Here is a 26,075-nt window from a genome sequence, read left to right as displayed (position 1 = left end):
ACCTGGCCTTGAAAAATGAAGGACCATATAATTATCGATTAAATGAAATTAAATGTTTACTCAGCTCTAGTTTTATAATTCTTGGATGGAAAACAGACCGATTGTGGCCGGGCTGCAGCTGATCCCGACCCCAGCTCCGGGCAGGGCCTGGCCACCCCTGTGTGTGTCAGGGCACCCTGGCACCGGCTTCGCTTCCTAATGACGGCGTTAACGAAGGATGGGCACCCACAGAACCACCCCAGTGGTGCAGGAGCGCTGGGTTTGCAGTGGCAAGATAAAATCGAGCCTAATGAACTCACCCAAATGGCAGAAGCAATATTTGTGAGCCAGGCTGCAGCTAACACATCCTTTATGCCACGTGTCCAGGTGACCTGGATGCCAAACCCACAGCTGAACCACACGTGGGTGAGAGCCAGCCAATATTAGCATGGCTTTATTAATGTTATTAATAAAATTAAAGATTCAGATGACAAAACATTTTAATTATTTCCCTTCTTCCTCAATTCATCATTCCAGGACCGAAAAATAGGTTTAATATATATTTTTTTAAAGTTGTTTTTGTCTTTTCTAAATGTAACACCTAGATTGTATTTGGAGTGTTTCCACGGGGCTGATTAGAACTGGGTCAGACCTCTACAGAGTCAGGCATCTGCTGAAATTCTGCATGTTACTGTTTCAGAAATCTTATCCTGTGTGGTGGTGAATATTCACAGTGAACTGCAATGTTTGGTGTTCAGGAAACATCCTCTTCTCTTATATTTTAGATAAATATTTGACTATTTTGTCTACCCTATAAAGCAGCAAAACAAACAGATCTCCCTCTGCAAGGGGATGTTTTGATGGAGGTAGGAGAAAGAGAAAGGACAACTCATCCCTGGTACATTCCAGTGCAATATTCCTCTGTGTTCTCCAAGAGCATTTCAAGGGGCTCACTCATCCCAGGGCCACGCAGGATGGGACAGACCCTCGCTGCACGGTCCAGGGTGGTCTCCTGGCCCTGGTCCCAGGGACTGAGGGCAGCTGAGTGAGGGGACCCTCTCGCTCCTGGTGACAAAGGGGTCGAGCAGGCTCGGTCAGATGGGATCCCTTTCCCACAGCTTTCACTTTCCGGGTGGACTCGCCCACGCCGGGGGTGGATAATTGCCGTGGTGTTTCACTCCCCGGGCACTCTCGGGTATCGTCGGGTTTTTGTGTCACTGTTGTTGAGCTGTCATCACAAGTCAGACCTGATGATTCAGGAAGTAACATTTTTGATGTAGTTTTGAAACACGCTTCTGTTAACCAAAGCATCTTTCTGTTGTGGGATTTCTGGAGACAAACGCCTTTGGGGAATTATTTCCGGCTGAAAAAAAACACCTCCCAGCCAGGTCACAAGGAGGAAGAATAAACAGCCCTTCTCCAGTGGCACGATCCACGGGGACTGGTATAAATAGAGGACCAGGGGACAGAGGGATCACAGTTGGATCCTGCAGCGAGCTGAGCACTTGCCCGGGGCTCGTCGGCTGCACCATGAGCTGTGCTGTCAGGCAGGTCGTCACCACCTGTGCCCAGGGCAGGGGCAGCACGGGCAGCAACGCGGCCGGCACGGGGAGGAGGGTCTCCTCCGCCTCCTCGGGGAGACACGCTGCCTACGACCTGGGTGCTGTGGGGGGCAGTTTTTCCGGCGGCAGTTTGAGCGAGGGATTTCTCGGGAAGCAGCTGAGCGCCGGCAGCGCGGCCGGCGGGAGCTTCGGAGCCACCCAGAGGGCTTGTTCTGCCCTGGGCTTCAGCGGTGGAGGCATCTGCACTCGAGGGGGTGGGGGCTTCCCCAGGGCCGGTGCTGGCTGCGGGGATGGGATCCTGTTCGCCAACAACGAGAAGGCCACGATGCAGAACCTCAACGACCGCCTGGCCTCGTACCTGGACAAGGTGCGGCTCCTGGAGGGGGACAACGCCGACCTGGAGTGCAAGATCAGGGAGTGGTACGCCAAGGTGGGGCCCAGCTGTGAGCCACGGGACTACAGCTGCTACCACAAGGAAATCGAAGACCTTCAGAACCAGGTAAATCCTTGTTCGTCAAGAAAGTTTAATGTTTCCTTGGGCTTTGCTTCCCCAAGTGCAGAGCCCTGTCAGAGGGCAGAGGCAATGGCTCTGGAGGGGCAGGTGCAGTGATGGTTTATATGGAATGATGGTCCAAGGGAGGGGGATTCTGCATTTACTGAGAACTGACACTTCAGCACAGCCAGCTCCACCCAACTGGCACGAGGGTTTCCCTGCTGTGATCCCACCTAACTGATCAATAATCCCAGTACATGGAATCATTATAAAATACCCTGGGTAGGTGTTTCCTCCAGGGTCTTCTGGAGCCAGAGGAAGCTGCAAGCCCTAATCCCTTTCCTACATTTGCTTTTCCAGATCCTGTGTGCAGCCATGGAGACTAACAAAATCCTTCTGAACATCGATAACAACAGGATGACTGCTGATGACTTCAGAGTGAAGTGAGTACAGACCCCTGCTGGGGAAGGGCAGGTGAGGGGTGGTGACGGGGAAATCCCAACCCTCTGCCTGTCAGGCTGCACGGTCAAAAGCAGATTTTTTCCCCCAAACTCAAGTGAAAGGCTTGCCTTGCCCTGCTGCCCTGCTGACCCCCCTTTGCTGCCCGTGGTTTAAGGTACGAGACCGAGTGTGGTCTCCGGCAGAACGTGGATGCCGACATCTGCAACCTGCGGCCCGTCCTGGACCAGCTGGCCAGCTGCAAGACCGACCTGCAGCTGCAGTGCGAGGCTCTCACGGAGGAGATGTGCTGCCTCAAGACCAACCACGAGGAGGTCGGATCACCCCTCACCCAGGGAATACAGAAGGAAAGCCCCCCCCGGGGTTGATATTACTGATATGGTGCGCGTATTCCCTGCAGGAAATGAGCTGTCTGAGGAAGCAGGCGACCGGGGATGTGAGCGTGGAGGTCAATGCCTGCCCTGGCCCAGACCTGAGGAAGATCCTGGAGGATCTGCGGTGCCAGTACGAGACGCTGATGGAGCGCAACCGCAAGGAGACGGAGCAGTGGTATGCCTGCAAGGTACCACACCCACACAGAGCTGGGCCCGGCACTGCCCCCTGGGACAGCAAAAGTGAGGGATTAGATGTCCTAATACCAGCAGCTGGGTCACAGGAGTGCTCAGATCTAACTGTACTGCCCGATTTCTGTGCTCTGTCTGTGGCAGAGGGGCCACCACATGGTGTCACAGGGCCACAGGAGAGTAAATGGGGGGGGGGGTGTCAGCCTGCTCAGGGCACTGCGGGGTGTGAGATGATGTGGGGACGTGAGGAAAGGGCTGCTCTTTTCTGACCTTGCAGATGGAGGAGGTGAATCTGGAGGTCGTCACAAGCAGCCAGGAGATCGAGTCAAGCAACAAGCAGGTCACTGAGCTGAGGCGGCAGCTGCAGGCCCTGGAAATCAACGTGCAAGCCCAGCTCACCATGGTAGGGATGCCACACGACGCACACCTGCAGCTCCCGTGACCAGGGTCGTGCCCGCAGCAAACCCAGGTACCTGTGTGCTTGTTCCATTCTCAGAAAGAAAACCTGGAATCCTCTCTGACGGAGACCGAGTGTCGCTACAACAAATACCTGGCTGAGCTGCAGACCCAGATCTCCTGCGTGGAGCAGCGGCTGGCTGAGATCCGAGCGGAAATGGAGTGCCAGAACCAGGAATACAAGACCCTCCTGGACGTCAAGTGCCGCTTGGAGCAGGAGATCCAGACCTACCACTGCCTGCTGGAGGGCGGCCAGCACGACATCATGTACGCAGACAGAGCCGGGCACCCCAAAATCCCTGTGCTTTGCCTTACAGGGCATGAACGTTCCTGATACCAGTGGTAAAAGCAACACTGTGGTGAGGAACCAGTGCTGACCTGTTACCAGACAGGGCCTATTAGCAAACTGTGAGGCACCTGAGGATTTGGCTCTGATAAATGTCCAGGGTGCATGTCAGAGACCATTCTGGGGCCAGGGAGGGGGGCCAGGAGAGCCCCCAGAGCTGTCCCAGCCCCTGGCACGGTGCAGCAGCTCTTTAAGGGCAGCTTTGCTGGCAGCTGGGCAAGGTCTCTGACAAACACTGTCACATTCACTGAGTTATATTGGCTTTGCCAGAATGAGGCAGGGTTAGGGACTGGCAGCTAAATTAACCGAAACAATAAATTATCTAAACATTTTCAGCTTCACACAACAATTTTAATTAAAGTTTTGGGAATTTAATTTGTATGCAAAGCAGCTGTCTCTGCCCTGCCTCCCATTGACTGAGGTTTTTAAACAGCCAGGCTGTTAATCCCAGACATGGCTGCACACACACAACACCAGCCTGGGCACCCACCTGCTCCATTTGTTTGGAAAAGGAGGCATTGGAATGGTGGAGCCCTGAGGACTCTCCAGTCCTAAATTAGTTACATGACAAATCAGTTTTTGTTCCAAAATGCCAGTTGCAGTGGATGAAGGGACACTGTTAGTGTTTGTCTTGGAGCCCGGGGTAATCCTGGGATGGAAAAGCAACAGCAGCCAAGAGGCAGGCGGGAGGGAGCGGGAGAATGGTGGCCGATGACCCTCGGGGTTCGGAGGGGAAATGGCAGCACTGACTGAAGAGACAGAGCTACAGCCAGTGCACAGGCCAGGGGAGATCTCCAGGGTGGGAATGCCAAGGGCCTGGGTCTCCAGAGCTGTCTCCTTTCCACAGAGGGCCAGCAGGAAGAGGAGTCGCTGCCACATCAGCTGGGAGGAGCGGGGGGCTGAAAGCCACTCTGTGCCAGCCCTGCCTGCCCTGAGCCTGGCACAGGAGAGGGTCTGCCAGGTGAGGGGTCCTCCAGGAGCCGGGGAGTGGGACCATGAGCTGTCCTTTCAGTGCTGGGAACCTGGGGAAGAGGAGGATGAGAGGCTTCCAGGCTTTTCTGGGTGAAGAGGGGTTGGAGGTGGTGTCTTTTCCCTGGAAAGAGGCTGGGTCGGAGCCTGCCAGGCGGGATGGCAGCTGTGGCTGTTGGTGGTGGAGCACTGGGATTAACTGGGCTATGGTGGGAAGCAGTGGTAAGGAATGGTGGGAAGCAGTGGCAAGGGATGCAGCTGTGGGACATTTATACACCTCTGTAGAAATTAGGTTTGACACTGGGGAGTGCCCAGCAGTAAAGGTGTGGTTAAATAAGACTTCCAGCACAACATGGGAATGAGGAACTGGAAGGGGAGTCAGTCAGTCACAGCTCTTTGAGAAGGTATAAAATCAAGCAGAGCTGGGGAGAAGAGGGAAGAGGAAGGTCAGTACAAGAGCAAGGGTGTGTAAGAGAAAGGCACATATGCAGAACCCCCTGAAAAAGTGATGCTTCCTGCTCTCCCTCAGGTCACTGCAGACCAGAGAGCCCCTCAGCCCCACTGCACATCCCCGAGGAGCTGTGAAGAACAAGCCATTTGGAAGAACAAGGCAAGAATAACCCGGGTGTTCTCAGTTGTGCTCCAGCAGCAGCCAGAGGGACTCCATGGAAGCTGCTCTGATCCCAGCACTGCCCCTCACTCGGGCTCCCCAGGGCTGTGCTGGTTGTCTGACAGCAACCAAGGCTTGTCTCCAATAAAACTTTGCTCCTACTGACACAGCCTCAAACCTGGGAAATAATTTCTACAAGTAAATTAATATACAAGTATTTTAAAAAAATAGTTATGCAGACACATATTCGAGGCACAGCTTTGGTTGGAATCCACCCTCGCTGTCCATCCACACACCCGTCACTGCAGGGAAAGAGGAAAACAAACTGTGCCCCCATCAGTGCTCCTGCTGAACTCAGAGGCTGAGGAGGGGATGGAGGGTGGAGGAGAGGGACCAGCCTGTGCTGTGGAAAGGGATGTTTGCCACCAGAGGAGGAGGCATTTGCTAAGACATGAGGTAGAAGGTGATGTGGAAAGAAACATGCAGGGAGGTTGGGCAGAGGTCAGGGAGGGACTCTCGGGCTGTCTGACTGTCTTCTACTGAGAGACCTCTGAGAGAAAAATGAGTCCTCATTAAAGTAGGTGTGTGCTAATATAATAAAATATAATATAATTCCACATAATATAATGTAGCACACAACACCTATGACTTATTATGGATGTGCACTAGCAGGATAAAATCAAGAACAACAAGTTTTCCCAAATAATTGGAGCAGGAATTTTGAAAAGCAGGAATTTTGAAAGCCAGGCTCTGCTGGACTGTCCACGCCCTTCTGATGGAGGCAAACAATTCCCAGAGAAAACACTAAACAAAGAACCTCTAAATGGATTTGTAAAAAAGGCAAACAGGAAGAACCAGCTGGCAACATGTGGGAAGATAAAAGGGTGAGACAAATTAATACGTGGGAGAGAATTTTTTTAAAAGTGAGACACAATAAACAGCCAGGAAAAAAAAAAGCTGCTGGTGTTTTATTACCCCAGTGAAAGGAATGACAAACACATCCAGGAACACGACTGCATTTTGCTGTGTGTGCAAGCCAAGGCTCAGGATGCAGCCTGTCCCTCCTCACTGGCAGTGTCTGAGAGATGGGTCAGTAGGGCTGGGAGTGGTGTCACAGCCCTCACCCCTCATTGTGCGGCTCTGAAAGCCCTTTTCTCTCTTGAAATATTTGATGACTAACCTTAGACAGAAGCCTGAAATGGAGGATCCTAACAAGGCGGCTTTGGGGGACACAATGAGTCCAAATTAGTCCCCATTTCTAAAGAGAGAAACAGCTCAGATGGTTCTGGAACGGCCTCTCCCTGAGCTCTGTCCAGGACACTCGTTAGCCCTGTGGGGTAATTGCTCTAACGAGCTCCTGGCCAAGCTCTGTGCTACTTTCCCTGCTCGGTTCTGCATCCCCCCTCCCGCAGCACTTATCACACTGCGCATTTGGGGGCGATCTAACCCCCCTCGGTGCTGACACAGCACCTCTGAGGTCACCACACGCTGCCCTCCCTGCCCGGGACTCACAGCCTGGGCAGCCCTGGGAAATGATGGAGGCTGTGGAGGCTGCACAGGAGGAGGCAGGGAAGGGAAGATATATGAAATGCAGAGGGCACAGTGCAAGAGACAACAGGACAAGAGTGACCAGGAACAAGGACTGCAGGTAAATGTCTGCCGTGTCCTCACACAGCTCTCGGGTCGTGCAGCTCGTGGCAGCTCGATCTGTCTCTTGTAAATCTTGTAAAGCAAGAACCAACAGATATCTCAGAGACAGAGAGACTTGGGCTGAAGGTACAGGACTGGGAGAGAAACCAAGGATAAAGAGAGCAAGGGGGGGTGCCCTGGGAGAGGAGGGGGTGGTATCAGCACTCGGGCTGGTAAGCAGAAGATGAAATGCACTGTGACTGCTCCAGCAGATGTGTCTGTGTGCTACAGAGAGCACATGGGAATTACACCACCATCAGGAAAAATCCCCGAGGAGTGAACGCACCAGAGGTTTAAGGGATCAGTGAAGAAACAGAAAGAAAACAACTAATTTTGCAAATTGCCAATGCTGGAAATCAGCCACGAGTTCCGGACTGCACAGCACAGCCAATTATCCCTGATTACAGGCACGGTGTGTTTGGAAAGGCAGGCCATGTTCTGCTGTGATGTATAAACTGTAATTTCTCTACAAAAGTGTACTTCATGCAGTAGGCAGACAGGTACAGTCTCACTCACACCCACAGTAACTATCTGTGGGGTTCAGATTTTTGTTTACTGGCTTGTGCAACATTTGTAAAGAACTACAGAGATGAGCAAACTCCTGCTGTAACCTAACAGATTTCTCAGCTCAGTGCACTGAATAACATAATCTAAACTGCCACTATGAGCCACAAATTTAAAGTGCATTGAAATTAAGAGACTTTAGTATGATATAAAGCTAAAAGACACTGTGGGGAGGCTCTGGCTGCTCTGCCCCTTTGCCTGCCCAGCTCTGTCGCACCCCTGACGGTGTCTGAGCGCAGGAAGCACCCGAACACAACAGGTTGTCAGGTTCTGGCCTGACCCTGTGGCTCAGCCTCGGTTTCCCTCCCATCCTGCACCATGCTCAGCTCTCCATGGGGGACTGGAACTGCTGCAGTTTCATCACCCATCACTATTCCCATCTATCCTAATGAATTCTCCAGGACTCTCCTCTGCTGTGATAACCTCCAGAGGTGCACAGTCCGGAGGCCTGGCTGCACTGCCAGTGTCTGGCAGGCACTGGAAGGAACCAACAGCCCTCACAAAGTGAATCAGGGGGGACTGTGAGCTTCAGTAGGAAGAAACCCAGCTGTGTCCATGTCCTGCTGAGCTCCTACTTCACACTGCAGATGCTCAGAGCCTGCAAATGTGAACAGTCAGCAAGAAACTGAAGCAGAGTCACCCCCTCGGTCTCAGAGGTGTATTTAAGCCCGGGCTGTTACCAAACCCACTGTGGTAATTATTTCACTTGCCTTACAGGATTTGGCTAAACATGGTGGTACAAACCAGTGAGTCACTAGCCAGGAAAAAGTCGTGGTCTGCATTTGAAAGATGAGAGCATGAGGCCTGGAGCTGGCTCAGTATCACATCAAAGAAGTGTTTAATAAGTGATGCCTAATGGCCATTATGCAAATTATTAATGGTAATTACAAGTGACAAGATAAAATCATATTCCAGTGTGGTTGCACAAACATCACTGAGGCAATGCTTATGAAAGCAAAGTTCTGTAGAACCAGACACACCTTTCTTGTAGTTGACACAGGAGAGCATTATCAGCTTTGATAAGCAAAGCCAGGCAAGCGTGTGGAGCCGGGCTGGGCACAGGGACCAGCATCCCGTGGGAATGTGACATCCTGCTGCCTCCCCCATCCCTGTGCACCAGTAATGACCCTTATCACCTCTTCTCCACTTTCACTCTCTCACCCATCAGGCCCAGAGAACTCAGCTTGTTGGCACTGACATTGTCTGTGACCACTGTTCATCGTCCTGGCCCATGGCCTGTCGTGGATTCCTGCACTTCCAGCTGCATGAAGCCATTTGTTTCCTCCTGCCTTATACTGAGGTTGTAAATCCTTTTGGGACACGTTCGTGTCTTAGACTTGCACAGTCCTTTCCCAGCCTTCTGCCCCAAGGCTGTGTCCCAAGGCTACAGGATTACAAATAAAAACAAAAGCGGAGGTAAAGAAATCAGTGTAATGGGGGAAGAAGCCGGTACTGAGGGATGTTTTGGAACGAGGCAGTGGCTCCCAGCTAGAGAAAGCAGAACCACACAGCCAGTGAGCCCCACACAGCCTCTGTCTGGCCTCAGTGCTGAGCCTGGAGCCCCAACACAGTCACAAGGAGCGTGATAACACCACAGTGTGTTTTTAAGATACAGCCAGGTTAGTCAGGGACTGGCTTCTGGGTGCACTGGCTGTACCAGACACATGTCCCACATCCCAGTGGAACCAGCAGGAGCCCAGAAAAGCTCCAAAGAATGCAACTGCATCCCAAATATGAGTACTTTGGCAGAACTGTATGGTCTCGTGTCTAACCTTCCCTGGTGAAATGGGATTTGGGAGCCTGTGGACCTTTTCACCAGGACGTGAGTGAAAGGTTGTACAATGCTGCAAACCGATTTGTTTTGTGGAGCAAGACCTGTTCCTTCTTCCTGTCAGGGAGCTGCTGAAGGAGGGTGGGGGGAGGTGCTCCATGTCCACCCGTAGAGAAATGTCCACCATCCTCCTAAAGTCAAGAGTCTGCAAGGGAAAGAAAGGCACCCCCAGCCCCGTGCCTGCTCTTGGGTAACTCCTGAAAACCTCCCCAGCAGAAGCGAAGCTCCAAGCAAGCATTACATTAATTTCTGTTGGCTCCAACAGCCACACCCTGTCTTCAATTATATTCCTCAAAACGACGGATGAAAGCCAGATTTGCTCCCTCTCCTCCTTTTCGCTCATGATTTTCCCGACTGCGAGTCTGGGCTCTGTGGGGAGCACGGGGGCTGTGTCTAGGGGAGATGGACTTGTATTTCAGGCACTGCAGTCTCAGTGAGGAATCTGAGCTCCGACAGACCCGGCTCAGTCCTCGAGCAAGTTATTTCCCTGCACCATATGAATAATGAATATTCCTGGATGCTGCCAGCCTTGGTAGGCGGCTTTTTATCATTTCGGATCTAAGTAAAGAAATAAATTACTCCACCGGAGAGTGGAGAGCCTTAACTCATGCTGGTGTGAAGACAATCACAGCTAAACATGCTTGGGGTCACTCTCATACCGTGGTGGCAGAAGCCACCAACTTCCCACCAGCCCATGAGGTGTCTGAGGGTACCAGTGTGGGTTTTCTCTGCCCTTCCTCCCAGAGATGACGCTGCTCTTGGGGCTCCCTGAGTGTCACCTCACTGCCAACGAGGATCTATCACAACTGCTCCTGTGAATACCCAAACATCCTTGAGTCAAAGGTGGCTTGTGAGTAAGACTCGCGTGGAAATTCCACCCTGTAGGGGACAGAAGCCGTCGTCCCCCGGAGAGCAGAATATCCTCTCATTACAGAGTCTGCTGGAGAAGGACACTGGCACTGGTGGAGCCAGTTCTCTGAAGGCTCCCCTGGCTGCCCCTGCCTGCTTGGGCTGTGCTCACTCCTGCTACTGCTCCAACAAACTCAGTAAGAAATGCAGGACACTTTTGTCCTCCTTGTCCTGTGCTCAGCACAATCTTAGCAATGGCCAAGACCCGCAGGGTCCCGTCTGAGTCCACCCAGGGAACTGGATACATTGCCCATGGATACTCCCTTTCCTGTCCTCTCTGTCTTTATCTACGATCACCACAAATTGGTGCAGCAAGGACAGCAATTACAGTAATTGAAACATAACTTCAGCGAGGTCCTTCGAACACTGCAGGTGACACCAGCCCTGTGTCACCCACACACAGGGGACACTGAGCCGGCCTGAGCTGTGCAGTGTGAGCAACTTCACTTCTTGTGTTTCCATGACCAGGGGAGGTTAAGCCATAAACAGGGAATTAAACCCATGGGGAACTGCCTCACTGATCTAGGAAATCTCACTGTAAAGCAGGTATTAGAGCTGTGCCAGGTGACCCACATCCACACCACAGTGTCCCTGGTCTGTTCACTACTATGGTTCACACTTTTCAGAAAAGAGAAATTCTATTAGTCTCCCATTTCTGTTTCACGAACTCTACCACAGCATGTGATATAAAAATGGTTATTGGACTAAGAATAAAATAAATACAAATTAATAAAAGATAAAAGACACTTTGATGTTATAAATACCAATGTTTCTTCTTTGTACATAATCTAGGGCAACTTTTTTCTCGACTTGTTGCAAAGTTTGCATCATACAAAAAGCTGATGACTCACAAAACACTATTTTACTTTTTGGAATAAGCTGCTGACATGTAAAGTATCTTCCTTGTGAACTGGGATTTCTAGAGGGAAACTGCCTATGGGCTATTTATTCTTGGCATAAACAGCCAGACTAGCCAGCCCCGTGGGAAGAAGAAACACCCCACAGGTGACACCCCCTTTGGAAGGTATAAATGCGGACCTGCGGCAGCGCCAGCCTGCAGTCGGACTCAGTATCACGCTCTGCATCTCGCTTTGGGCTGTGGGTTGGCGCTGCAGCTGGGCCTCACCATGAGCTGTAGTATTAAGCAGACAACTGGCTCTCTCAGGGGCAGGACCAGCGGGGGCAGCTGCGTGGTTGGTGGCGGTGGTGGTGGTGGCGGAGTGCGGATCTCCTCGGTCTCCTCCGGAAGATACACGACCTGCGGGATAGGCGGGAGCCGAGGGTTCTCCGGGAGAAGCTACTGCGGTGGCGTGAACTACGGAGGGGGACTGAGCACCGGCAGCTTGGTCGGTGGGAACTACGGAGGCGGCTTAGGAGCCGCTGTCCTCGGAGGATGCCCGGGCATGGGATTCAGCGGTGGCAGCGCTCGCTTCGGCGGTGGCATGGCAGGGGGCATGGGAATGGGGCTCGGTGGAGGTGGTTTTGCTGGTGATGGCATTCTTCTTTCTGGTGACGAAAAGGTCACCATGCAGAACCTAAACGACCGCCTGGCTTCTTACCTGGACAAGGTGAGGTGCCTGGAACAGGAGAATGCTGACCTGGAGTGCAGGATCAGGGAGTGGTATGCCAAGCAGGGCCCTTTTTGTGAGCCACGGGACTACAGCTGCTACTACAAAGAAATCGAAGATCTTCAAAACCAGGTAACATCCCTTCTCAGCTGCTTTCTCCCTTGAAAGCCTCTCCCCCGGTGCTGCCCACATTATCAGGAGTAACAAATCAATGTTGTAAAATGCCCTTTGCAAACATCCATTATAACATCTGCCTGTGGAAAGCCCCAGAGCTCAGAGGTGAAATCTGGAGGGTTTCTGTTGCTTTTATTTATCAGATATACTAAAGGGGGAAATGTTACTTCATGGAATGCATCTGGATGGGCTCAGTGATCCTTCTGAATTCTGTTAGTGCCAAGGTGTTTAAATAGACACGTGGCAAGAAAAGAACTAAAAGATAAATAAATAATGGATTGCAATAATTTGCCTGAATTTATATTATTGCCATCAGTCTTGCAGAATTCCAGTTAAACTTTATTTCCTCTATTAGTTTACTCTCTCATAAGCAATTGGGGAATACAGGATGTCTAATTAAAGGTAAGAACAAAGACAGCATTGCCATAACACATTTGGAATGAGCAATTTGAAATTCAAAATGTTTACAAAGTGTGTTTGGCAAAAATTTAGGATGTCAATGCATAAAGAAGAATAAAGTGAAAAGAATGTGGGAAAGGGACAGAATGAGACCAGCTTGTCATTAAGTCTTCAAATAAAATCTTTAAATCTGTTATCTGTGAAAATAAGATTTAGATTTAAAAGGTTGAGGTGGATTGTGGCAGGTGCTGGACACTAATTACACCTCCCAGACTGCCTGTACCTGAACCATGAATTTTATCATTTAATGCCTTCACTGCACTTCACTGAACACCCCTGTGAGTGCTGCACCCCTCAGCTCCCCATCCCTGCTACCCAGGACTCAAAAAAGGAAAGGGAGAATGGGGTCTGGTCTGGTGGCACTGAGCAATGGGAGCAGAGGTTTCAGGAGTGAATGTTCTTTTTCCAGATTGTCTGTGCAACCATAGACAACAACAAGATCATTCTGAACATCGATAACAGCAGGATGACAGCTGACGACTTCCGAGTGAAGTGAGTACCGTGGGCTGCCCCCTCCTCTGTCCCCGCCCCGGAGCTCTGGGCAGCTCTGCTGGGACCCACGACAGCCTGGAGGCTACACAGAGAAGCCTCTAGAGCTGCCCTAATAAGGGCAGTTCCAGGAGGGAAAGTCTGGGATGCCGAGCTGGGTTTGAGTGGAGATTAGAGTTCTCCAGGAAGCAGAGGGATCTGCAGCGAGGGTTCAGCTGAGCTGCTGTTCCAGCACGTGGTGTCTTTAAAGGGGAAGGTTTTGTTTTTCCTGTCGGAGCAAATGCAGACCAGAGCAGGGAGCTGGGAAAGGAGATCTGGGCACAAAGAGAGCCCGTGTGGGTTGTTCCCATCCTGAATCTGTGCTTTCCTGTACAACCCAGGTACGAGACGGAGCTGGCCCTGCGCCAGAGCGTGGAGGCCGATATCAACGGGCTGCGCCAGGTCCTGGACCAGCTGACGCTCTGCAGGTCCGACCTGGAGGCACAGCTGGAGTCGCTGCGGGAGGAGCTCTGCTGCCTGAAGAAGAACCACGAGGAGGTGGGTCCTGCCCCTCTCCTCTGGAAACCTTTCACTCCTGAGGGGTCCATCCTCCCTCGCCCCAGGATGCTGCTCTGGGGGGCAAGTGGTTGATGGAGACCACGGTGTGACCCCGGAGCTGTGAGGGTCCAGCAGAGAGGGGCTTTGCCAGGCTCTGCTCCTCCCTGCAGGGCAACTTGGCTGCCTCAGTTCTTTCCTCCATTTTAAAAACTGACCTGATCTGGATGGTGTTTCCAGGAAATGTGCTGTCTGAGGAAGCAATCGACTGGAGATGTGAGCGTGGAGGTCAATGCCTGCCCCGGCCCAGACCTCAGGAAGATCCTGGAGGAGATGAGGTGCCAGTATGAGACACTGATTGAACGCAACCGCAAAGAAGTTGAGGATTGGTATGAGTGCAAGGTGAGTAAATTCCCACACCTCTGACCTTCCCCAGCTAACACTCAGGCAATGGTCCCCCAGGACTTAAACCTTTAAACTATTAAAGCCACACAACAGACTGTAATAGCATTTAGAATTGGTTCAAAGTGACCAAGGGACACAGGGAAGGGATGCTGCTGCCCTGTGTCCTTGTCATGGGGTGAGGGAAGCACTCCATGCTGGTGAGACTTGAGGCAGGAATTCTCTACAAGGCCATAAGTGGTGAGAAGAACTGGAAGCAGCACTGTTAGAAGAGCAAGAGGAATGACCAGCAGGGTTTACACTCCATTAGGATGAGAGTTTTCACCCAAACCTTTCTCATTTCAAGTTTTTGCCAACTTCTCTGCTCTTTCCTTAATACTTAATCTGACTTACAATGCACCTTCCCTGAATTCCCTCTTTACCCTGGATTGGTGATTTCAGATTGAGGAGGTGAATCGAGAGGTTATTACAAGCGGTCAGGAGGTGGAGACGTGCAACAACCAGGTGACCGAACTGAGACGCCAATTGCAAGCCCTGGAAATAGATCTCCAAGCTCAGCTCAGCCAGGTGGGTGACGAGCTGGTGCAAACCTCAGCCACCTCACAGAATTTGCAGCTAAACCAGCGTTTCTCCTGCCTGTATTTGTATTGTGCCCCTTGTCACTCCTCAGAGGGACAACCTGGAGTCCTCGCTGGCGGAGACAGAGTGTCGCTACAACAACCACCTCGCTGAGCTGCAGAGCCAGATCACCTGCGTGGAGCAGCAGCTGGCTGACCTGCGGGCAGAGATGGAGTGCCAGAACCAGGAGTACAAGATCCTGCTGGACGTCAAGTGCCGCCTGGAGCAGGAGATCCACACGTACCGCTGCCTGCTGGAGGGCGGCCAGCAGGACCTTATGTAAGTGGGCTTGAGACTCACCAAAAAGTACAGTGGAACACCTGTGTCCTGGTTATTTCGGTGTAACAGCAAAGGGAAGGTCCTTCTCCCTTACTGACCTACTCGGGCTGCCTGGTGCCAATGGTGGGGACCTGCTGCCCTGCCCTGTGCCAGCTGCTGCCACAAGGAGAGTGGTCACTGAAACCTTCAGCCCATTTTCTGCCAAAAAGGGAACCTGACTGAGAGCAGCCGGGACACTGAAAATCTATAGCTCTAGTTTGTCTGTCCTTTCCCTCACTAAAATGTTATTTTCTGTCGCCTCAGTCAACAAGGAGGAATTGGTCAGTCTTCGGGTCTAGGAGGAGGAGTTGCAAGAAGCAGTGGGATAGGAGGAGGAGGCATCATTAGGACAAGCCACACTTACACTTCGTCTGCCCAGATCCCATCCTGTGCAGCTGCGGAGATCCAAGGTAAGAACTGCCCCACTCCGAGGGTTTCCACAGTTTCCTCTGCTCTAATGCAACACGGATGGGCAGGAAGAAAGAGCTTTCCCAGGCAGCTTACAGATGTACTTGAAAGTTTTATTGTGGGGCCCCTGGGAAATACAGGATGGGAGCCACAGAGGAGTGGCTGAGAGGAGAGCTTTTGGGAGCTGGGACTCTGCTGAGACACAGGAGAACTGCCAAAGGGAGGAGGGGAAGAGGGATAAACGGGAGAGGGACAGAGTCAACAGGCAGGCAAACCATGGACAAGATGGAGAAAAGACTGACATGAGATGGGGGACAGAGGAAAGAGCAGGAGAAAGCAGAGTGCTCAGAGATCAAGGTGGAGGTAGAAAAAGCAGGAATCATGGGAATACTAGCAGATAACTGCTAGTCCTAGTTCAAGAGGAAGCTTCCAGCCAAACTGAAAAGGAAAGAATGAAATATGGTGAGAGTTGGTCCAGGAAATGAGGGTGAGCAGGGGCATTGTTCCAGCACGGACCCCAATGCCATTCCCTCACATCTCCAGCTTCCACTGCCTGGCATGGAGAAGGGCAGCCTGTGCTACAGCACAAACAGATCCATCTGCCTGGCTGGCAGGAGCCATCAGACCTTCCCAAAAAGGGGCAGTATTTATCTGAAATTCTAATTGAATTGGCTTGTGAAACGATCACGTGTGGGGAATGACAGTGTGGGAAAGAATCCATTTTTGCCATAAACACAGTAATGTTTCCTTTGATCTCTCCAGTGCCTTGCCGAAGGATTTGTGATTAAGCAGAGAAACAAGAATATCCAAGAGAAGCCTGAAGCAGAGCTATGGGTGAAGAGAGAATATTTACTGCATGTGTCTGCAGAGAGCACGGGGCGTGCTCGTCTGCGCCGCTCAGCCGTGCTAAGCAATGTGCCAGAGGGATGAGCAGAGCGTTGGGCCACATTCTGCTTTGGTTTGCTATTTGCTTTTCCAGTCTGTGTCGCTGTGTGTGGCCCAGCACCACGACTATCGCTGCAGTCAGCCAGTGATCAGCCATCACTCATGTACCTGCTGCTGAAAAACGTCTCTAATAAAACTTTGCTTGTGCCTGATGCAATCAAGAACGTGCGTCTGAGGCTGAGTTTCTTTAGAACACCAGGTGCTGAGCCATGGGCACAGTGGGCACCTAAACTGGTCGGGGTCATCCTGCACTGGGAACAAAGCTGCTTTGCCAGCGGGAGCCAGAGAGCGGCCTCGCTGACCTGGCAGGTCTTGTCCCACTCCTCCCTGTCACAGCCTGAGGCAGATGTTGCCTGTTCCTGCATGACCCACATGGACAGGCAGGTCAGCAGACACTTGTGTCCTTCCCACACAGCACTGGGCTAAAACACAGTCCTAGAAAAGTTCTGAGCGTCACTGGTGGAACATCTGGAGACATTTTGCCTCAGTCCCAGTCTAGTGCTGACACATCTGGGCTGGGCCCTCTCATACTCCATCACCCAGCCTGGAGGTTGTGATTAGGGTGAAGAGGAGATCTTGGTCTCCATTCAGTTTCTCCTGACATGGCTTATGTTTGGACCTATTCCTTTAATTCTATAGAAATCTTCCCACTGGGAAAAGGACTGGAGGCAAAAGGTTTATCTCCTCTATTTTCCCACAGTGACTGAGTCATTTACTGGTCATCCTTCTATTGCAAAGAGTTTCAACCTGAACATCAGGAACGGTTGGAAGATCATCTTTAGATGAAACACACCTTGTCTGGGGAGCTGGGGAGGGCAGGGTGGGAGCTGAAAATGAGCAGCTCAGCAGAGAACAGAATGGAGAAAAAAGCCACAGAGGCACTCAAACCTCACAGGTAAGGCAAGGATCACTCCCTCCTTGGGCCTCGACCAGCAGCTGTGTCCTGGCACTGACCTGCCCCGAGGCACTCTGGGTTTGCAGAACTTGCAGTTAAAAGCATTATGAGGGTGTTTGGAGGATTAAAGTGTTGGTCCAGAAAGCCAAGCAGTGACGGGTGACTGTGATGTGGCTGCTACAGAGTCAGATTCACCTGCGACATGACCTGGAAAAGCAAAACTCCTGGTCACTCCTTTTCTGTCAAGGGCTGGAGGTTATGGGCCAGCAGGCTCAGGGCAGGAGGAGGACAGGCACAAAGAGAAAACCACTTCAGGACTGTACATACAGCACACGGCTCTGCTGCTGGCGCTTCTGTACTGTCCTGATACTGAAACAGACTTTACATGGCATCGAGTCCCTGAAGAAGTTTAACCACTAAAGTTCAGGGAGCAGGTGAAAGGTGCCCTTGGAGAGAAGGTGTCTCAGTGGTATTTCTTTTATTTCATCTACCAGACACTAAGCTCAATAGTATCCATGGGCAAGACAAGAAAATGTAGCACTGGAACATCTGCAGTGACCAAAGTGGCCAAAGGTAGAAGCTTTTAAACCAAGACTATAAATCAAGTCATCTTTAAATATAATACATATTGTGCCTATAATGGCAAATTTCTGTTGGACTCCTCTGGAGTTCAGCTGTTCTGAGCTCTGACTGAGAAGTCAAAAAGCAAACCTTTCCCTCTTCCATTCCCATTGTCTCCTCCTGCCTCATTCAGTGCAAAGCCAGACTGAGATAACCCACTGCTGCCCTTTCCGGCCTCAATCCTTCCCAAATGAGAGTCCTCACACTCTCATTTCTAAAAATATAAAGGCACTGCACTGAGGCCCTTCCAGTTTCCATTCTTCTGGAAACTCTCGGCCATGTAAGATATATAAAAACTTGCCACTCTCTCCTGGCAGCCCCATGTGATTCCCACCAGCTCTGGGCTGTTCCTCCTCTTATGAACTGCTGCTGACATCCAGCTGCTCCTCCGGATTCCCTGGGCTCCTACACAGACCTCCCACCCTTCCCACCGCAGCCGGCGGGTCCCAAGCGTGCGCTTTCACAAAGGAGCTGCCCTAAATTCCTGAGAGGTGAAAGAGACCTAATGACATGGTCAGAAGGACTCTAATGACCCAGACATGATGAATATGCCTCTGGAAAGCCCCCTGGGGGGGGAGTACAGCCTCAGCTCCTGGGATGCTGTGATGTTGTTTGTGGACCTATGAGCTGGGATGCACCTGGAAGGCAGCTCAGGAGAGGCAGCTTATGATTAACAGTCCCCCAGCAGAAAACACCCTGGAAACACCCCATTTATTAAAGAGCTGCAAATTATGGAGCTGCAAACATTGGAAACTACATTTCCATAAGATTTCCGTATTTCTTTGTGCTAATGAGACAGACCCAGGAAGCTTAGGAGTTCAAGTAACTGAATGAAAATAGGAGGAAAAGCCTAATTTAATCTTTTAATGTTTCACAACAATCACTTAATTTTATCTTAGTTTAACTGGTGCCCTCATTTTCTGAAGACAAACAGGAAAAATAGCGAGGCAGAGGGAAGTGTGTGTGGTTTGAGGCTCCTGGGCACAGTTTAGGTGGGTCTGAGGGGCAGAGCCACAGAGGGGGCCGAGGTGTCCAGAGGGATCAGGAGCTGTCCCTGCAGCGGGCACGCAGACACCCTCCCCTCCCAGGGAGCAGTGTCAGCCCGTGTTCCTGCCTGTGCTGCTCTGATGTGCTGCAGTGATAACCGTGGGGCCGGGAAGGAATGTGTGCTCACTCAGGAGAGATGCTGCAGACAGCTGTTGGGAAACTCCTGAGGAATCATCCGCAGCCCGGGCGAAGCTTCCAGCGACGCAGCTCTCGGCAGTTTCGGTCCGTTCCTGCCGCCACGCCCTGGCTCCCAATTATGTTCTCGGGTCCTAGGAATGAAATCCAGCTGTTTCTCCCTATACACAGTAACTTTGTTAGAGGTTTTGCCTATTCTGAGCTTTGTTTCTGTGTGTTTGGGGCTGGAGGGAGGCCCAGCATGGCAGGCAGGGAGGCACCACGGCTGGGCCCAGCTGCAGCTCTGCCAGCGCCGAGAGCTCTGTCTTTGAGTAAAATCACTTTGGGAAGTCTCTCCACACCCATCTCCAGCTTGCTGGAGATATCACTGGAATGCTGCTGGCTGTTATGGTGCCGGATAAGGAACATCCAAGGAGGCAAAGATAAGGGAAGGCATCTTTTCAACAGAAATAAGAGCAGTAAAATTATGGGAAAATCCACAAGTACTGGGATAATTCAGTCCTTTGGTAAATGGGATCATTTACCTTCCATAACAAAACCTATTTCAATTGATAATGCCATTTCAGCGAGAGTTTGAAGTCACTCTTCCCTGGTGAAGCAGGCTTGCAGAATTTCTTACAGGGAATGGTTGGTTTCAGAAAGCTCAGGAACGCCTGTCCCTTGCTCCATGGCCACTGCAACAGGGAGAGGTCCAGTGGTCTGGAGTCTCAGCAAAACATCTCATGAAAATGAGCTCAGCCTCACTTTTGATGTCAGAAGTGTGAAAGGATCCCTAGTTCTTATTTTCCCTGCCTAAATAAGATTTGGAAATTTTACTGACAGAGAAATTCTAGTTTGTACCAAACCCACCTTTCCCAAGCCCACGTGGAGCTGCACTGGGCAGCGGCTGCTCTGCAGCTCCATCAGCAGCTCTGTCTTTATATGTGCCAGGACAGCAATCCCGAAGCTCTGATTAGAGCACAGCACATATTGACAGAGAAATTGGCCATAGGATGTTTCCACTCCCATCCACTGTTTCAAAACCACCCTTTCCCAGCAACAATTACAATCCATAATGAGGAAAAGTGTAGAAATTATCTTTCACTGAACAACAGGAAATATTTAAAGCACTTTTACCTTCCTTTACACTCTCCACATAATGAAACAAATCCCTTGTGAATTACTGGAGAGCCACAATCATATAGGAAGAACCTTTCATCCGTGTCTATTAAGAGATCCCTCCTTGGTCTCACTTGTCTCGTAGCAGAGTGTTCCAGATTTGTCATTTTGCCAGTGGAGAGATTTAAAGGTTAATCTCTGTGTCTCTGATCTCTCTACAGAGTTCTTACATCATTCCTCATACATCATTCGAGAAGCAAACTTAGTATTTCTTCTTTCTTTTTCATCTTGCATATTCCAACCTCAGCACCTTGCATGAAAACTGCTTGTTCAACTCAAAATAAAATGAAAATAAATTAATGAGAGATAAAGAGCTCTTTGATGCAATAACCTTTAATGATTTCTTCCTGGTATGTAATTTAGGACAGTGTTTTTCCTGGCTTAATGCTGCAAGTTTGCATCATAAACAAAAAGCTGATGATTCATAAAACATTATTGCTAATGTATTTTTGAAATTAGCAAGAGACATGTAAAGCATCTTCCTCGTCTACCAGGCTTCTTGAAAGGAAACTTCCCTTTGAGAAATTATTCTTGGCACCAATGGCTGGAGTAGCCAGCCTTATGGGAAGAAGGAGCAGTGGTGACACCCACTGTGGAAGGTATAAATAGGGATGGGCGGCCACGGCCAGCTCGCAGTCTGATTTCATATCAAGCTGTGCATCTTGCTTTGGGCTTCTGCTTGCCTTGCCAACCGCTGTCGCCATGAGTTGCAACATTAAGGAGACTATTACTGTGTCTAGCAAAGGCAGGAGCAGTGGTGGCAGTTGTATCATTGGTGGTGGTGGTGGAGCACGGATTTCTTCCTATGGGATAGGCAGTGTCAGAGGTTTCTCTGGAAGGAGCTACTGCGGTGGAGTGAATTATGGAGGGGGACTGAGCGTTGGTAGCTTGGCTGGTGGGAGCTATGGAGGTGGCAACTGCTATGGCAATGGCCTGGGGTTTGGCCTCGGAGGAGGGGTGGTTGTTGGGGGTCTCGGTGGCGACTGTTTGCTGTCGTCCTGCGATGAGAAGGTCACCATGCAAAACCTCAATGACCGCCTGGCCTCCTACCTGGACAAGGTGAAGTGCTTGGAGAAGGAGAACGCCGAGCTGGAGTGCAGGATCAGAGAGTGGTACGCGACACAGGGCCTGTCCTGCGAGCCCCGGGACTACAGCTGCTACTACAAAGAGATCGAGGACCTTCAGAACCAGGTAATGCCCCTCTGGGTTGTTCCTCCCATTGACAGCTCGTTGCTGAATTTCTGTTTAGAACCTGCTGCACTTGTCGGGGGAACTTTGGTGCTGCTGAATGTGTTCACAAACTAATTTTGGCAAGTTCCCCTATGACACTGCTGAGTGTGGGGGCACATCAAGGATGGGTGCTGCAAGGTGGTACGGGTGGGAGAACGCTCTGGAAAAGGGAAAGGATGCTTTGGTACGTTGTGTTTGGACAGTACAACTGTAAATAGGGTATTACCAGTGTGCTCTGAGGAAATGTAGTGGTGTCAGCTCTGTAGGGAAAGCAAAGCAAAGAGAACTATGGAACAAGGGCAAAACATACACCTTGAATGCTTTATGAAGTGAAACATTATAAATTCTAGGTGAGAAAAGCTGCGTGTTGAAACTGATTGTCACAGGGGCACAAACAGCCTCACACTAATAAATCCACAATAAAAGCTGATCCTAAGGCTTAAAGACACCTTCCAACCATCTTCCCTGAAGTCCCTTAAGTCTGAAGCCCAGAACACTCCAGCTTCAATATCAGCTGAGATTTAGTGACTTAAGGAAGGTTCTTCAGGTTCACTTTGTGAAGCCTCTTTGGAACTTGCCTTCAGATCTTGAAACTGAGACGTCCCATCTCACAGCTCTTTAACTCTCAGCCTCTACATAATTGATCTCTTTACTGACTGTGAGTAAAGGAGGCAAAGCCCCCTTGTTCAACTTCTCTGCTCAAGGGACTAGGTTACTTAAGTGAGAAGGTAACAGAAAAAGGGAATTGTGCAGGGTTACTGCCTAATTGCAATGCAGAAAGACCTACAGAGTAGAACAGGAGAGAAGGAGACATCTCTCATGCTCTGCTCTTTTCCAGATTGTCTGTGCAACCATTGATAACAACAAGATCATCCTGGACATCGATAACAGCAGGATGGCTGCTGATGACTTCCGTGTGAAGTGAGTGCCCCCTCTGAACCCGCTGCCTCCCCCCTGCTCCTTCCCACCTCGCTGGGGAGGCTCAGAGCACTAATTACAGAGGCTCCAGACACGTCTCCCCACACCACTGTGGTAGGGCAGGATGATGAAAGGCATTTAGCTCCTGGTCACCAGCCCTCCCTTAATTAGTGTTCTTGGGTAAAACATTTAGCAACAGCGTTTGTGGTGAGGCTGGGGACGGGCACTGCAGGGAGTGGTCCATTTCCACCCCAGACCAGAACAGATGGGATCAGCAAAGCAGAAATGCAGCTGAGTAAGTGATACCAAATACACAGTGAGCAGGAGCAGGGAAAAACCAGATGAGGAAGGAAAGCTTTCACATAACAGACATGAAGTGGTGCAGAAATCCAAGGCACGGTGCATTCAGCATGGACAGCAAATGCAGACCAGAGCAGGGAGCTGGGAAAGGAGATCTGGGCACAAAGAGAGCCCGTGTGGGATGTTCCCATCCTGAATCTGTGCTTTCCTGCACAACCCAGGTATGAGACGGAGCTGGCCCTGCGCCAGAGCGTGGAGGCCGATATCAACGGGCTGCGCCAGGTCCTGGACCAGCTGACGCTCTGCAGGTCCGACCTGGAGGCACAGCTGGAGTCGCTGCGGGAGGAGCTCTGCTGCCTGAAGAAGAACCACGAGGAGGTGGGTCCTGCCCCTCTCCTCTGGAAACCTTTCACTCCTGAGGGGTCCATCCTCCCTCGCCCCAGGATGCTGCTCTGGGGGGCAAGTGGTTGATGGAGACCACGGTGTGACCCCGGAGCTGTGAGGGTCCAGCAGAGAGGGGCTTTGCCAGGCTCTGCTCCTCCCTGCAGGGCAACTTGGCTGCCTCAGTTCTTTCCTCCATTTTAAAAACTGACCTGATCTGGATGGTGTTTCCAGGAAATGTGCTGTCTGAGGAAGCAATCGACTGGAGATGTGAGCGTGGAGGTCAATGCCTGCCCCGGCCCAGACCTCAGGAAGATCCTGGAGGAGATGAGGTGCCAGTATGAGACACTGATTGAACGCAACCGCAAAGAAGTTGAGGATTGGTATGAGTGCAAGGTGAGTAAATTCCCACACCTCTGACCTTCCCCAGCTAACACTCAGGCAATGGTCCCCCAGGACTTAAACCTTTAAACTATTAAAGCCACACAACAGACTGTAATAGCATTTAGAATTGGTTCAAAGTGACCAAGGGACACAGGGAAGGGATGCTGCTGCCCTGTGTCCTTGTCATGGGGTGAGGGAAGCACTCCATGCTGGTGAGACTTGAGGCAGGAATTCTCTACAAGGCCATAAGTGGTGAGAAGAACTGGAAGCAGCACTGTTAGAAGAGCAAGAGGAATGACCAGCAGGGTTTACACTCCATTAGGATGAGAGTTTTCACCCAAACCTTTCTCATTTCAAGTTTTTGCCAACTTCTCTGCTCTTTCCTTAATACTTAATCTGACTTACAATGCACCTTCCCTGAATTCCCTCTTTACCCTGGATTGGTGATTTCAGATTGAGGAGGTGAATCGAGAGGTTATTACAAGCGGTCAGGAGGTGGAGACGTGCAACAACCAGGTGACCGAACTGAGACGCCAATTGCAAGCCCTGGAAATCGATCTCCAAGCTCAGCTCAGCCAGGTGGGTGACGAGCTGGCTCAGCTCAGACGTGGTCACTGCTGGGTTTCTTGGTGTGAACAGCCAGATCCACCAACCAGCACAATGGTGCTGAATGGCTCCTTCATTTCTAGACTGGAAATCATAAACTCCAGGGTGACGCTTAAAATGAATGTTGTTTCTTTGCTTGTCCTGTTTATCAGAGAAATAATTTGGAATCCTCTCTGGCTGAGACTGAGTGCCAGTACAACACCCTCCTCGGTGAGCTACAGAACCAGATCACGTGCGTGGAGCAGCAGTTGGCTGAAATAAGGGCGGAAATAGAGTGTCAGAACCAAGAGTACAAGACCTTACTGGACGTCAAGAGCCGCCTGGAGCAGGAGATCCAGACCTACCGGTGCTTGTTGGAAGGAGGACAGCAGGACCTCATGTATGTACATCTCTAAATCCACTAGAGAATACATGAAAATATCACGGATCTGTATTACAGATTGGGAATCCAGCCTGGTCTTTAGTCCTTCTTAATGCTTTCTTTGAGATGAAGTTGTCTTATGAGCAACTTCACTGTGACGAACATTCAAATCAGAACTAAATGTCACTCCCTGGGATCTGCAAAGCAGAGACACCAAATCTGATAATTGCTGGTGACAACACTGTCTGTCCTAGCATTAGGACAATCTCTTCTCTGGGGTGATATATGTGAGAACTGTCAAAATGGGAATTAATGGCAATTAATTGGCAACTGCATTGCAGTTCCACGCCAGGGGGGAGCACAAATGCAAAGCAACTCTGAGAGTGACAGAAAATGTGGTGTAAAATACTCTATATGTAAAAACCCTTACAAAGGACATAGTTTGAAACTTTGTGCCATGGAGCCAGTCAGCAGTGACACGTGAAGTTCTAAAATTCCCTGTTCTGTCTCACTAGTCACGGAGGAATCGGAACTGGCGGAGGGGTCATTAGGACAAGCCACACCTACACAACAACTACAGCTGCCCACTGCCAGCCCCAGGTCCCACCCTGCAAGACTGGAGACATACAAGGTAAGGGCTGTGTGCTCACAATGGGAAAACTGGCTTTGTTTGGTTTGCTCCTGAGCTCCAAGGGCCAGAGACAGCACAGTCCTAGGCCGTGTCACTGGCATCCTCTCAGACCCACTGTGCTACAGGAGTGATCTGTCACAGTGGTGGTGCCACCGAGGAACAGGGTTAAAGAGAGCTCAGGCTGAACACGGGGCTGCAGGAAACAAATGGGAGATGAGAGGAGGCAGTACCATGGAGACAAGTAAAGAAGATGAGTCTAAACTTTCCATAAGAGTCTGGAAGGAGTGAAAAGTAAATCTATAACTTTACAAGTGAAAATTCCCATTAAAGTAAATTATTTGGGGAATATCTGGGGTTTCCTGGGTTGCTGCCAACTGCTCCAGCTTAGCAGTGCATTCTAGAAACGAGGGCACCACACAGACCCAATTTCTGTTATTTGAAGGATTTTAACTCTGTTTCAGTCAAATAATGCTGCTGTGTTTTCCCTCCAGTGACCTGCAGGAGAATTTGTGATTAAGGAGGAACGGACTGGAAGGTGACAGGGAAACCCAGAGACAAACCCAGAACGCTCCGTGTTCGCTGCACCCTCTGTGCAGAGAAAGTAGAAGTAACTCAGCGACGCTTGGCCACGTAGCTAAAGGGGGTGTCAGGAGCCCCCTCCTCTGTTCTGCTCTTCTGTTCTGCAATGCTGTAACCTCTAGAAATTACCTGAGTTAGTCAGGGTCACTAACGTACCTGCTGCTGAAAAACGTCTCTAATAAAACTTTGCTTGTGCCTGATGCAATCAAGAACCTGGGTCTGAAACTGAGTTCCTTTAGAGCACCAGGTGCTGAGCCATGGGCACAGTGGGCACCTAAACTGGTCAGGATCACAGGATCATCCTGCACAGAGAATGGCCTTGCTGACCTGGCAGGTCTTGTCCAGCTCCTCCCTGTTGCCACAGCCTGAGGCAGATGTTGCCTGTTCCTGTATGACATGGGAGGAGGCAGCCAAGCCAGAGGAGCTGGAGTTCAGTGAAAGGAGAACAGGGATGAGTGACAGAAATTCCCATGCCAAAGCTCAG

The 26,075-nt window shown here is 50.7% G+C and overlaps 3 protein-coding genes across 3 annotated transcripts; all 3 read left to right on the top strand.

The window, feature by feature from the left end:
* The first annotated feature begins 1,509 nt into the window (after positions 1 to 1,509).
* On the top strand, positions 1,510 to 5,452 carry LOC108506723 (keratin, type I cytoskeletal 19-like). The gene is made up of 8 exons (XM_017834058.1): positions 1,510 to 2,040; positions 2,395 to 2,477; positions 2,651 to 2,807; positions 2,894 to 3,055; positions 3,334 to 3,459; positions 3,553 to 3,779; positions 4,706 to 4,819; positions 5,357 to 5,452. Exons 1-7 carry the CDS (start codon positions 1,510 to 1,512, stop codon positions 4,791 to 4,793), a joined length of 1,374 nt encoding a protein of 457 aa, XP_017689547.1. The 3' UTR covers positions 4,794 to 4,819; positions 5,357 to 5,452.
* Positions 5,453 to 11,332: 5,880 nt separating this feature from the next.
* Positions 11,333 to 16,509, top strand: LOC108506749 (keratin, type I cytoskeletal 19-like). The gene is made up of 8 exons (XM_017834084.1): positions 11,333 to 12,130; positions 13,041 to 13,123; positions 13,501 to 13,657; positions 13,895 to 14,056; positions 14,498 to 14,623; positions 14,727 to 14,953; positions 15,257 to 15,402; positions 16,163 to 16,509. Exons 1-8 carry the CDS (start codon positions 11,558 to 11,560, stop codon positions 16,186 to 16,188), a joined length of 1,500 nt encoding a protein of 499 aa, XP_017689573.1. The 5' UTR covers positions 11,333 to 11,557; the 3' UTR covers positions 16,189 to 16,509.
* Positions 16,510 to 20,903: 4,394 nt separating this feature from the next.
* Positions 20,904 to 25,568, top strand: LOC108506752 (keratin, type I cytoskeletal 13-like). The gene is made up of 8 exons (XM_017834087.1): positions 20,904 to 21,392; positions 22,270 to 22,352; positions 22,871 to 23,027; positions 23,265 to 23,426; positions 23,868 to 23,993; positions 24,173 to 24,399; positions 24,897 to 25,012; positions 25,504 to 25,568. Exons 1-8 carry the CDS (start codon positions 20,904 to 20,906, stop codon positions 25,527 to 25,529), a joined length of 1,386 nt encoding a protein of 461 aa, XP_017689576.1. The 3' UTR covers positions 25,530 to 25,568.
* The last annotated feature ends 507 nt before the right edge of the window (positions 25,569 to 26,075 follow it).

The sequence above is a fragment of the Lepidothrix coronata genome, unplaced genomic scaffold (assembly GCF_001604755.1).
Source record: "Lepidothrix coronata isolate B3197 unplaced genomic scaffold, Lepidothrix_coronata-1.0 Scaffold229, whole genome shotgun sequence".
NCBI lineage: Eukaryota > Metazoa > Chordata > Aves > Passeriformes > Pipridae > Lepidothrix > Lepidothrix coronata.
This window is presented reverse-complemented; position numbering and strand designations above follow the sequence as displayed.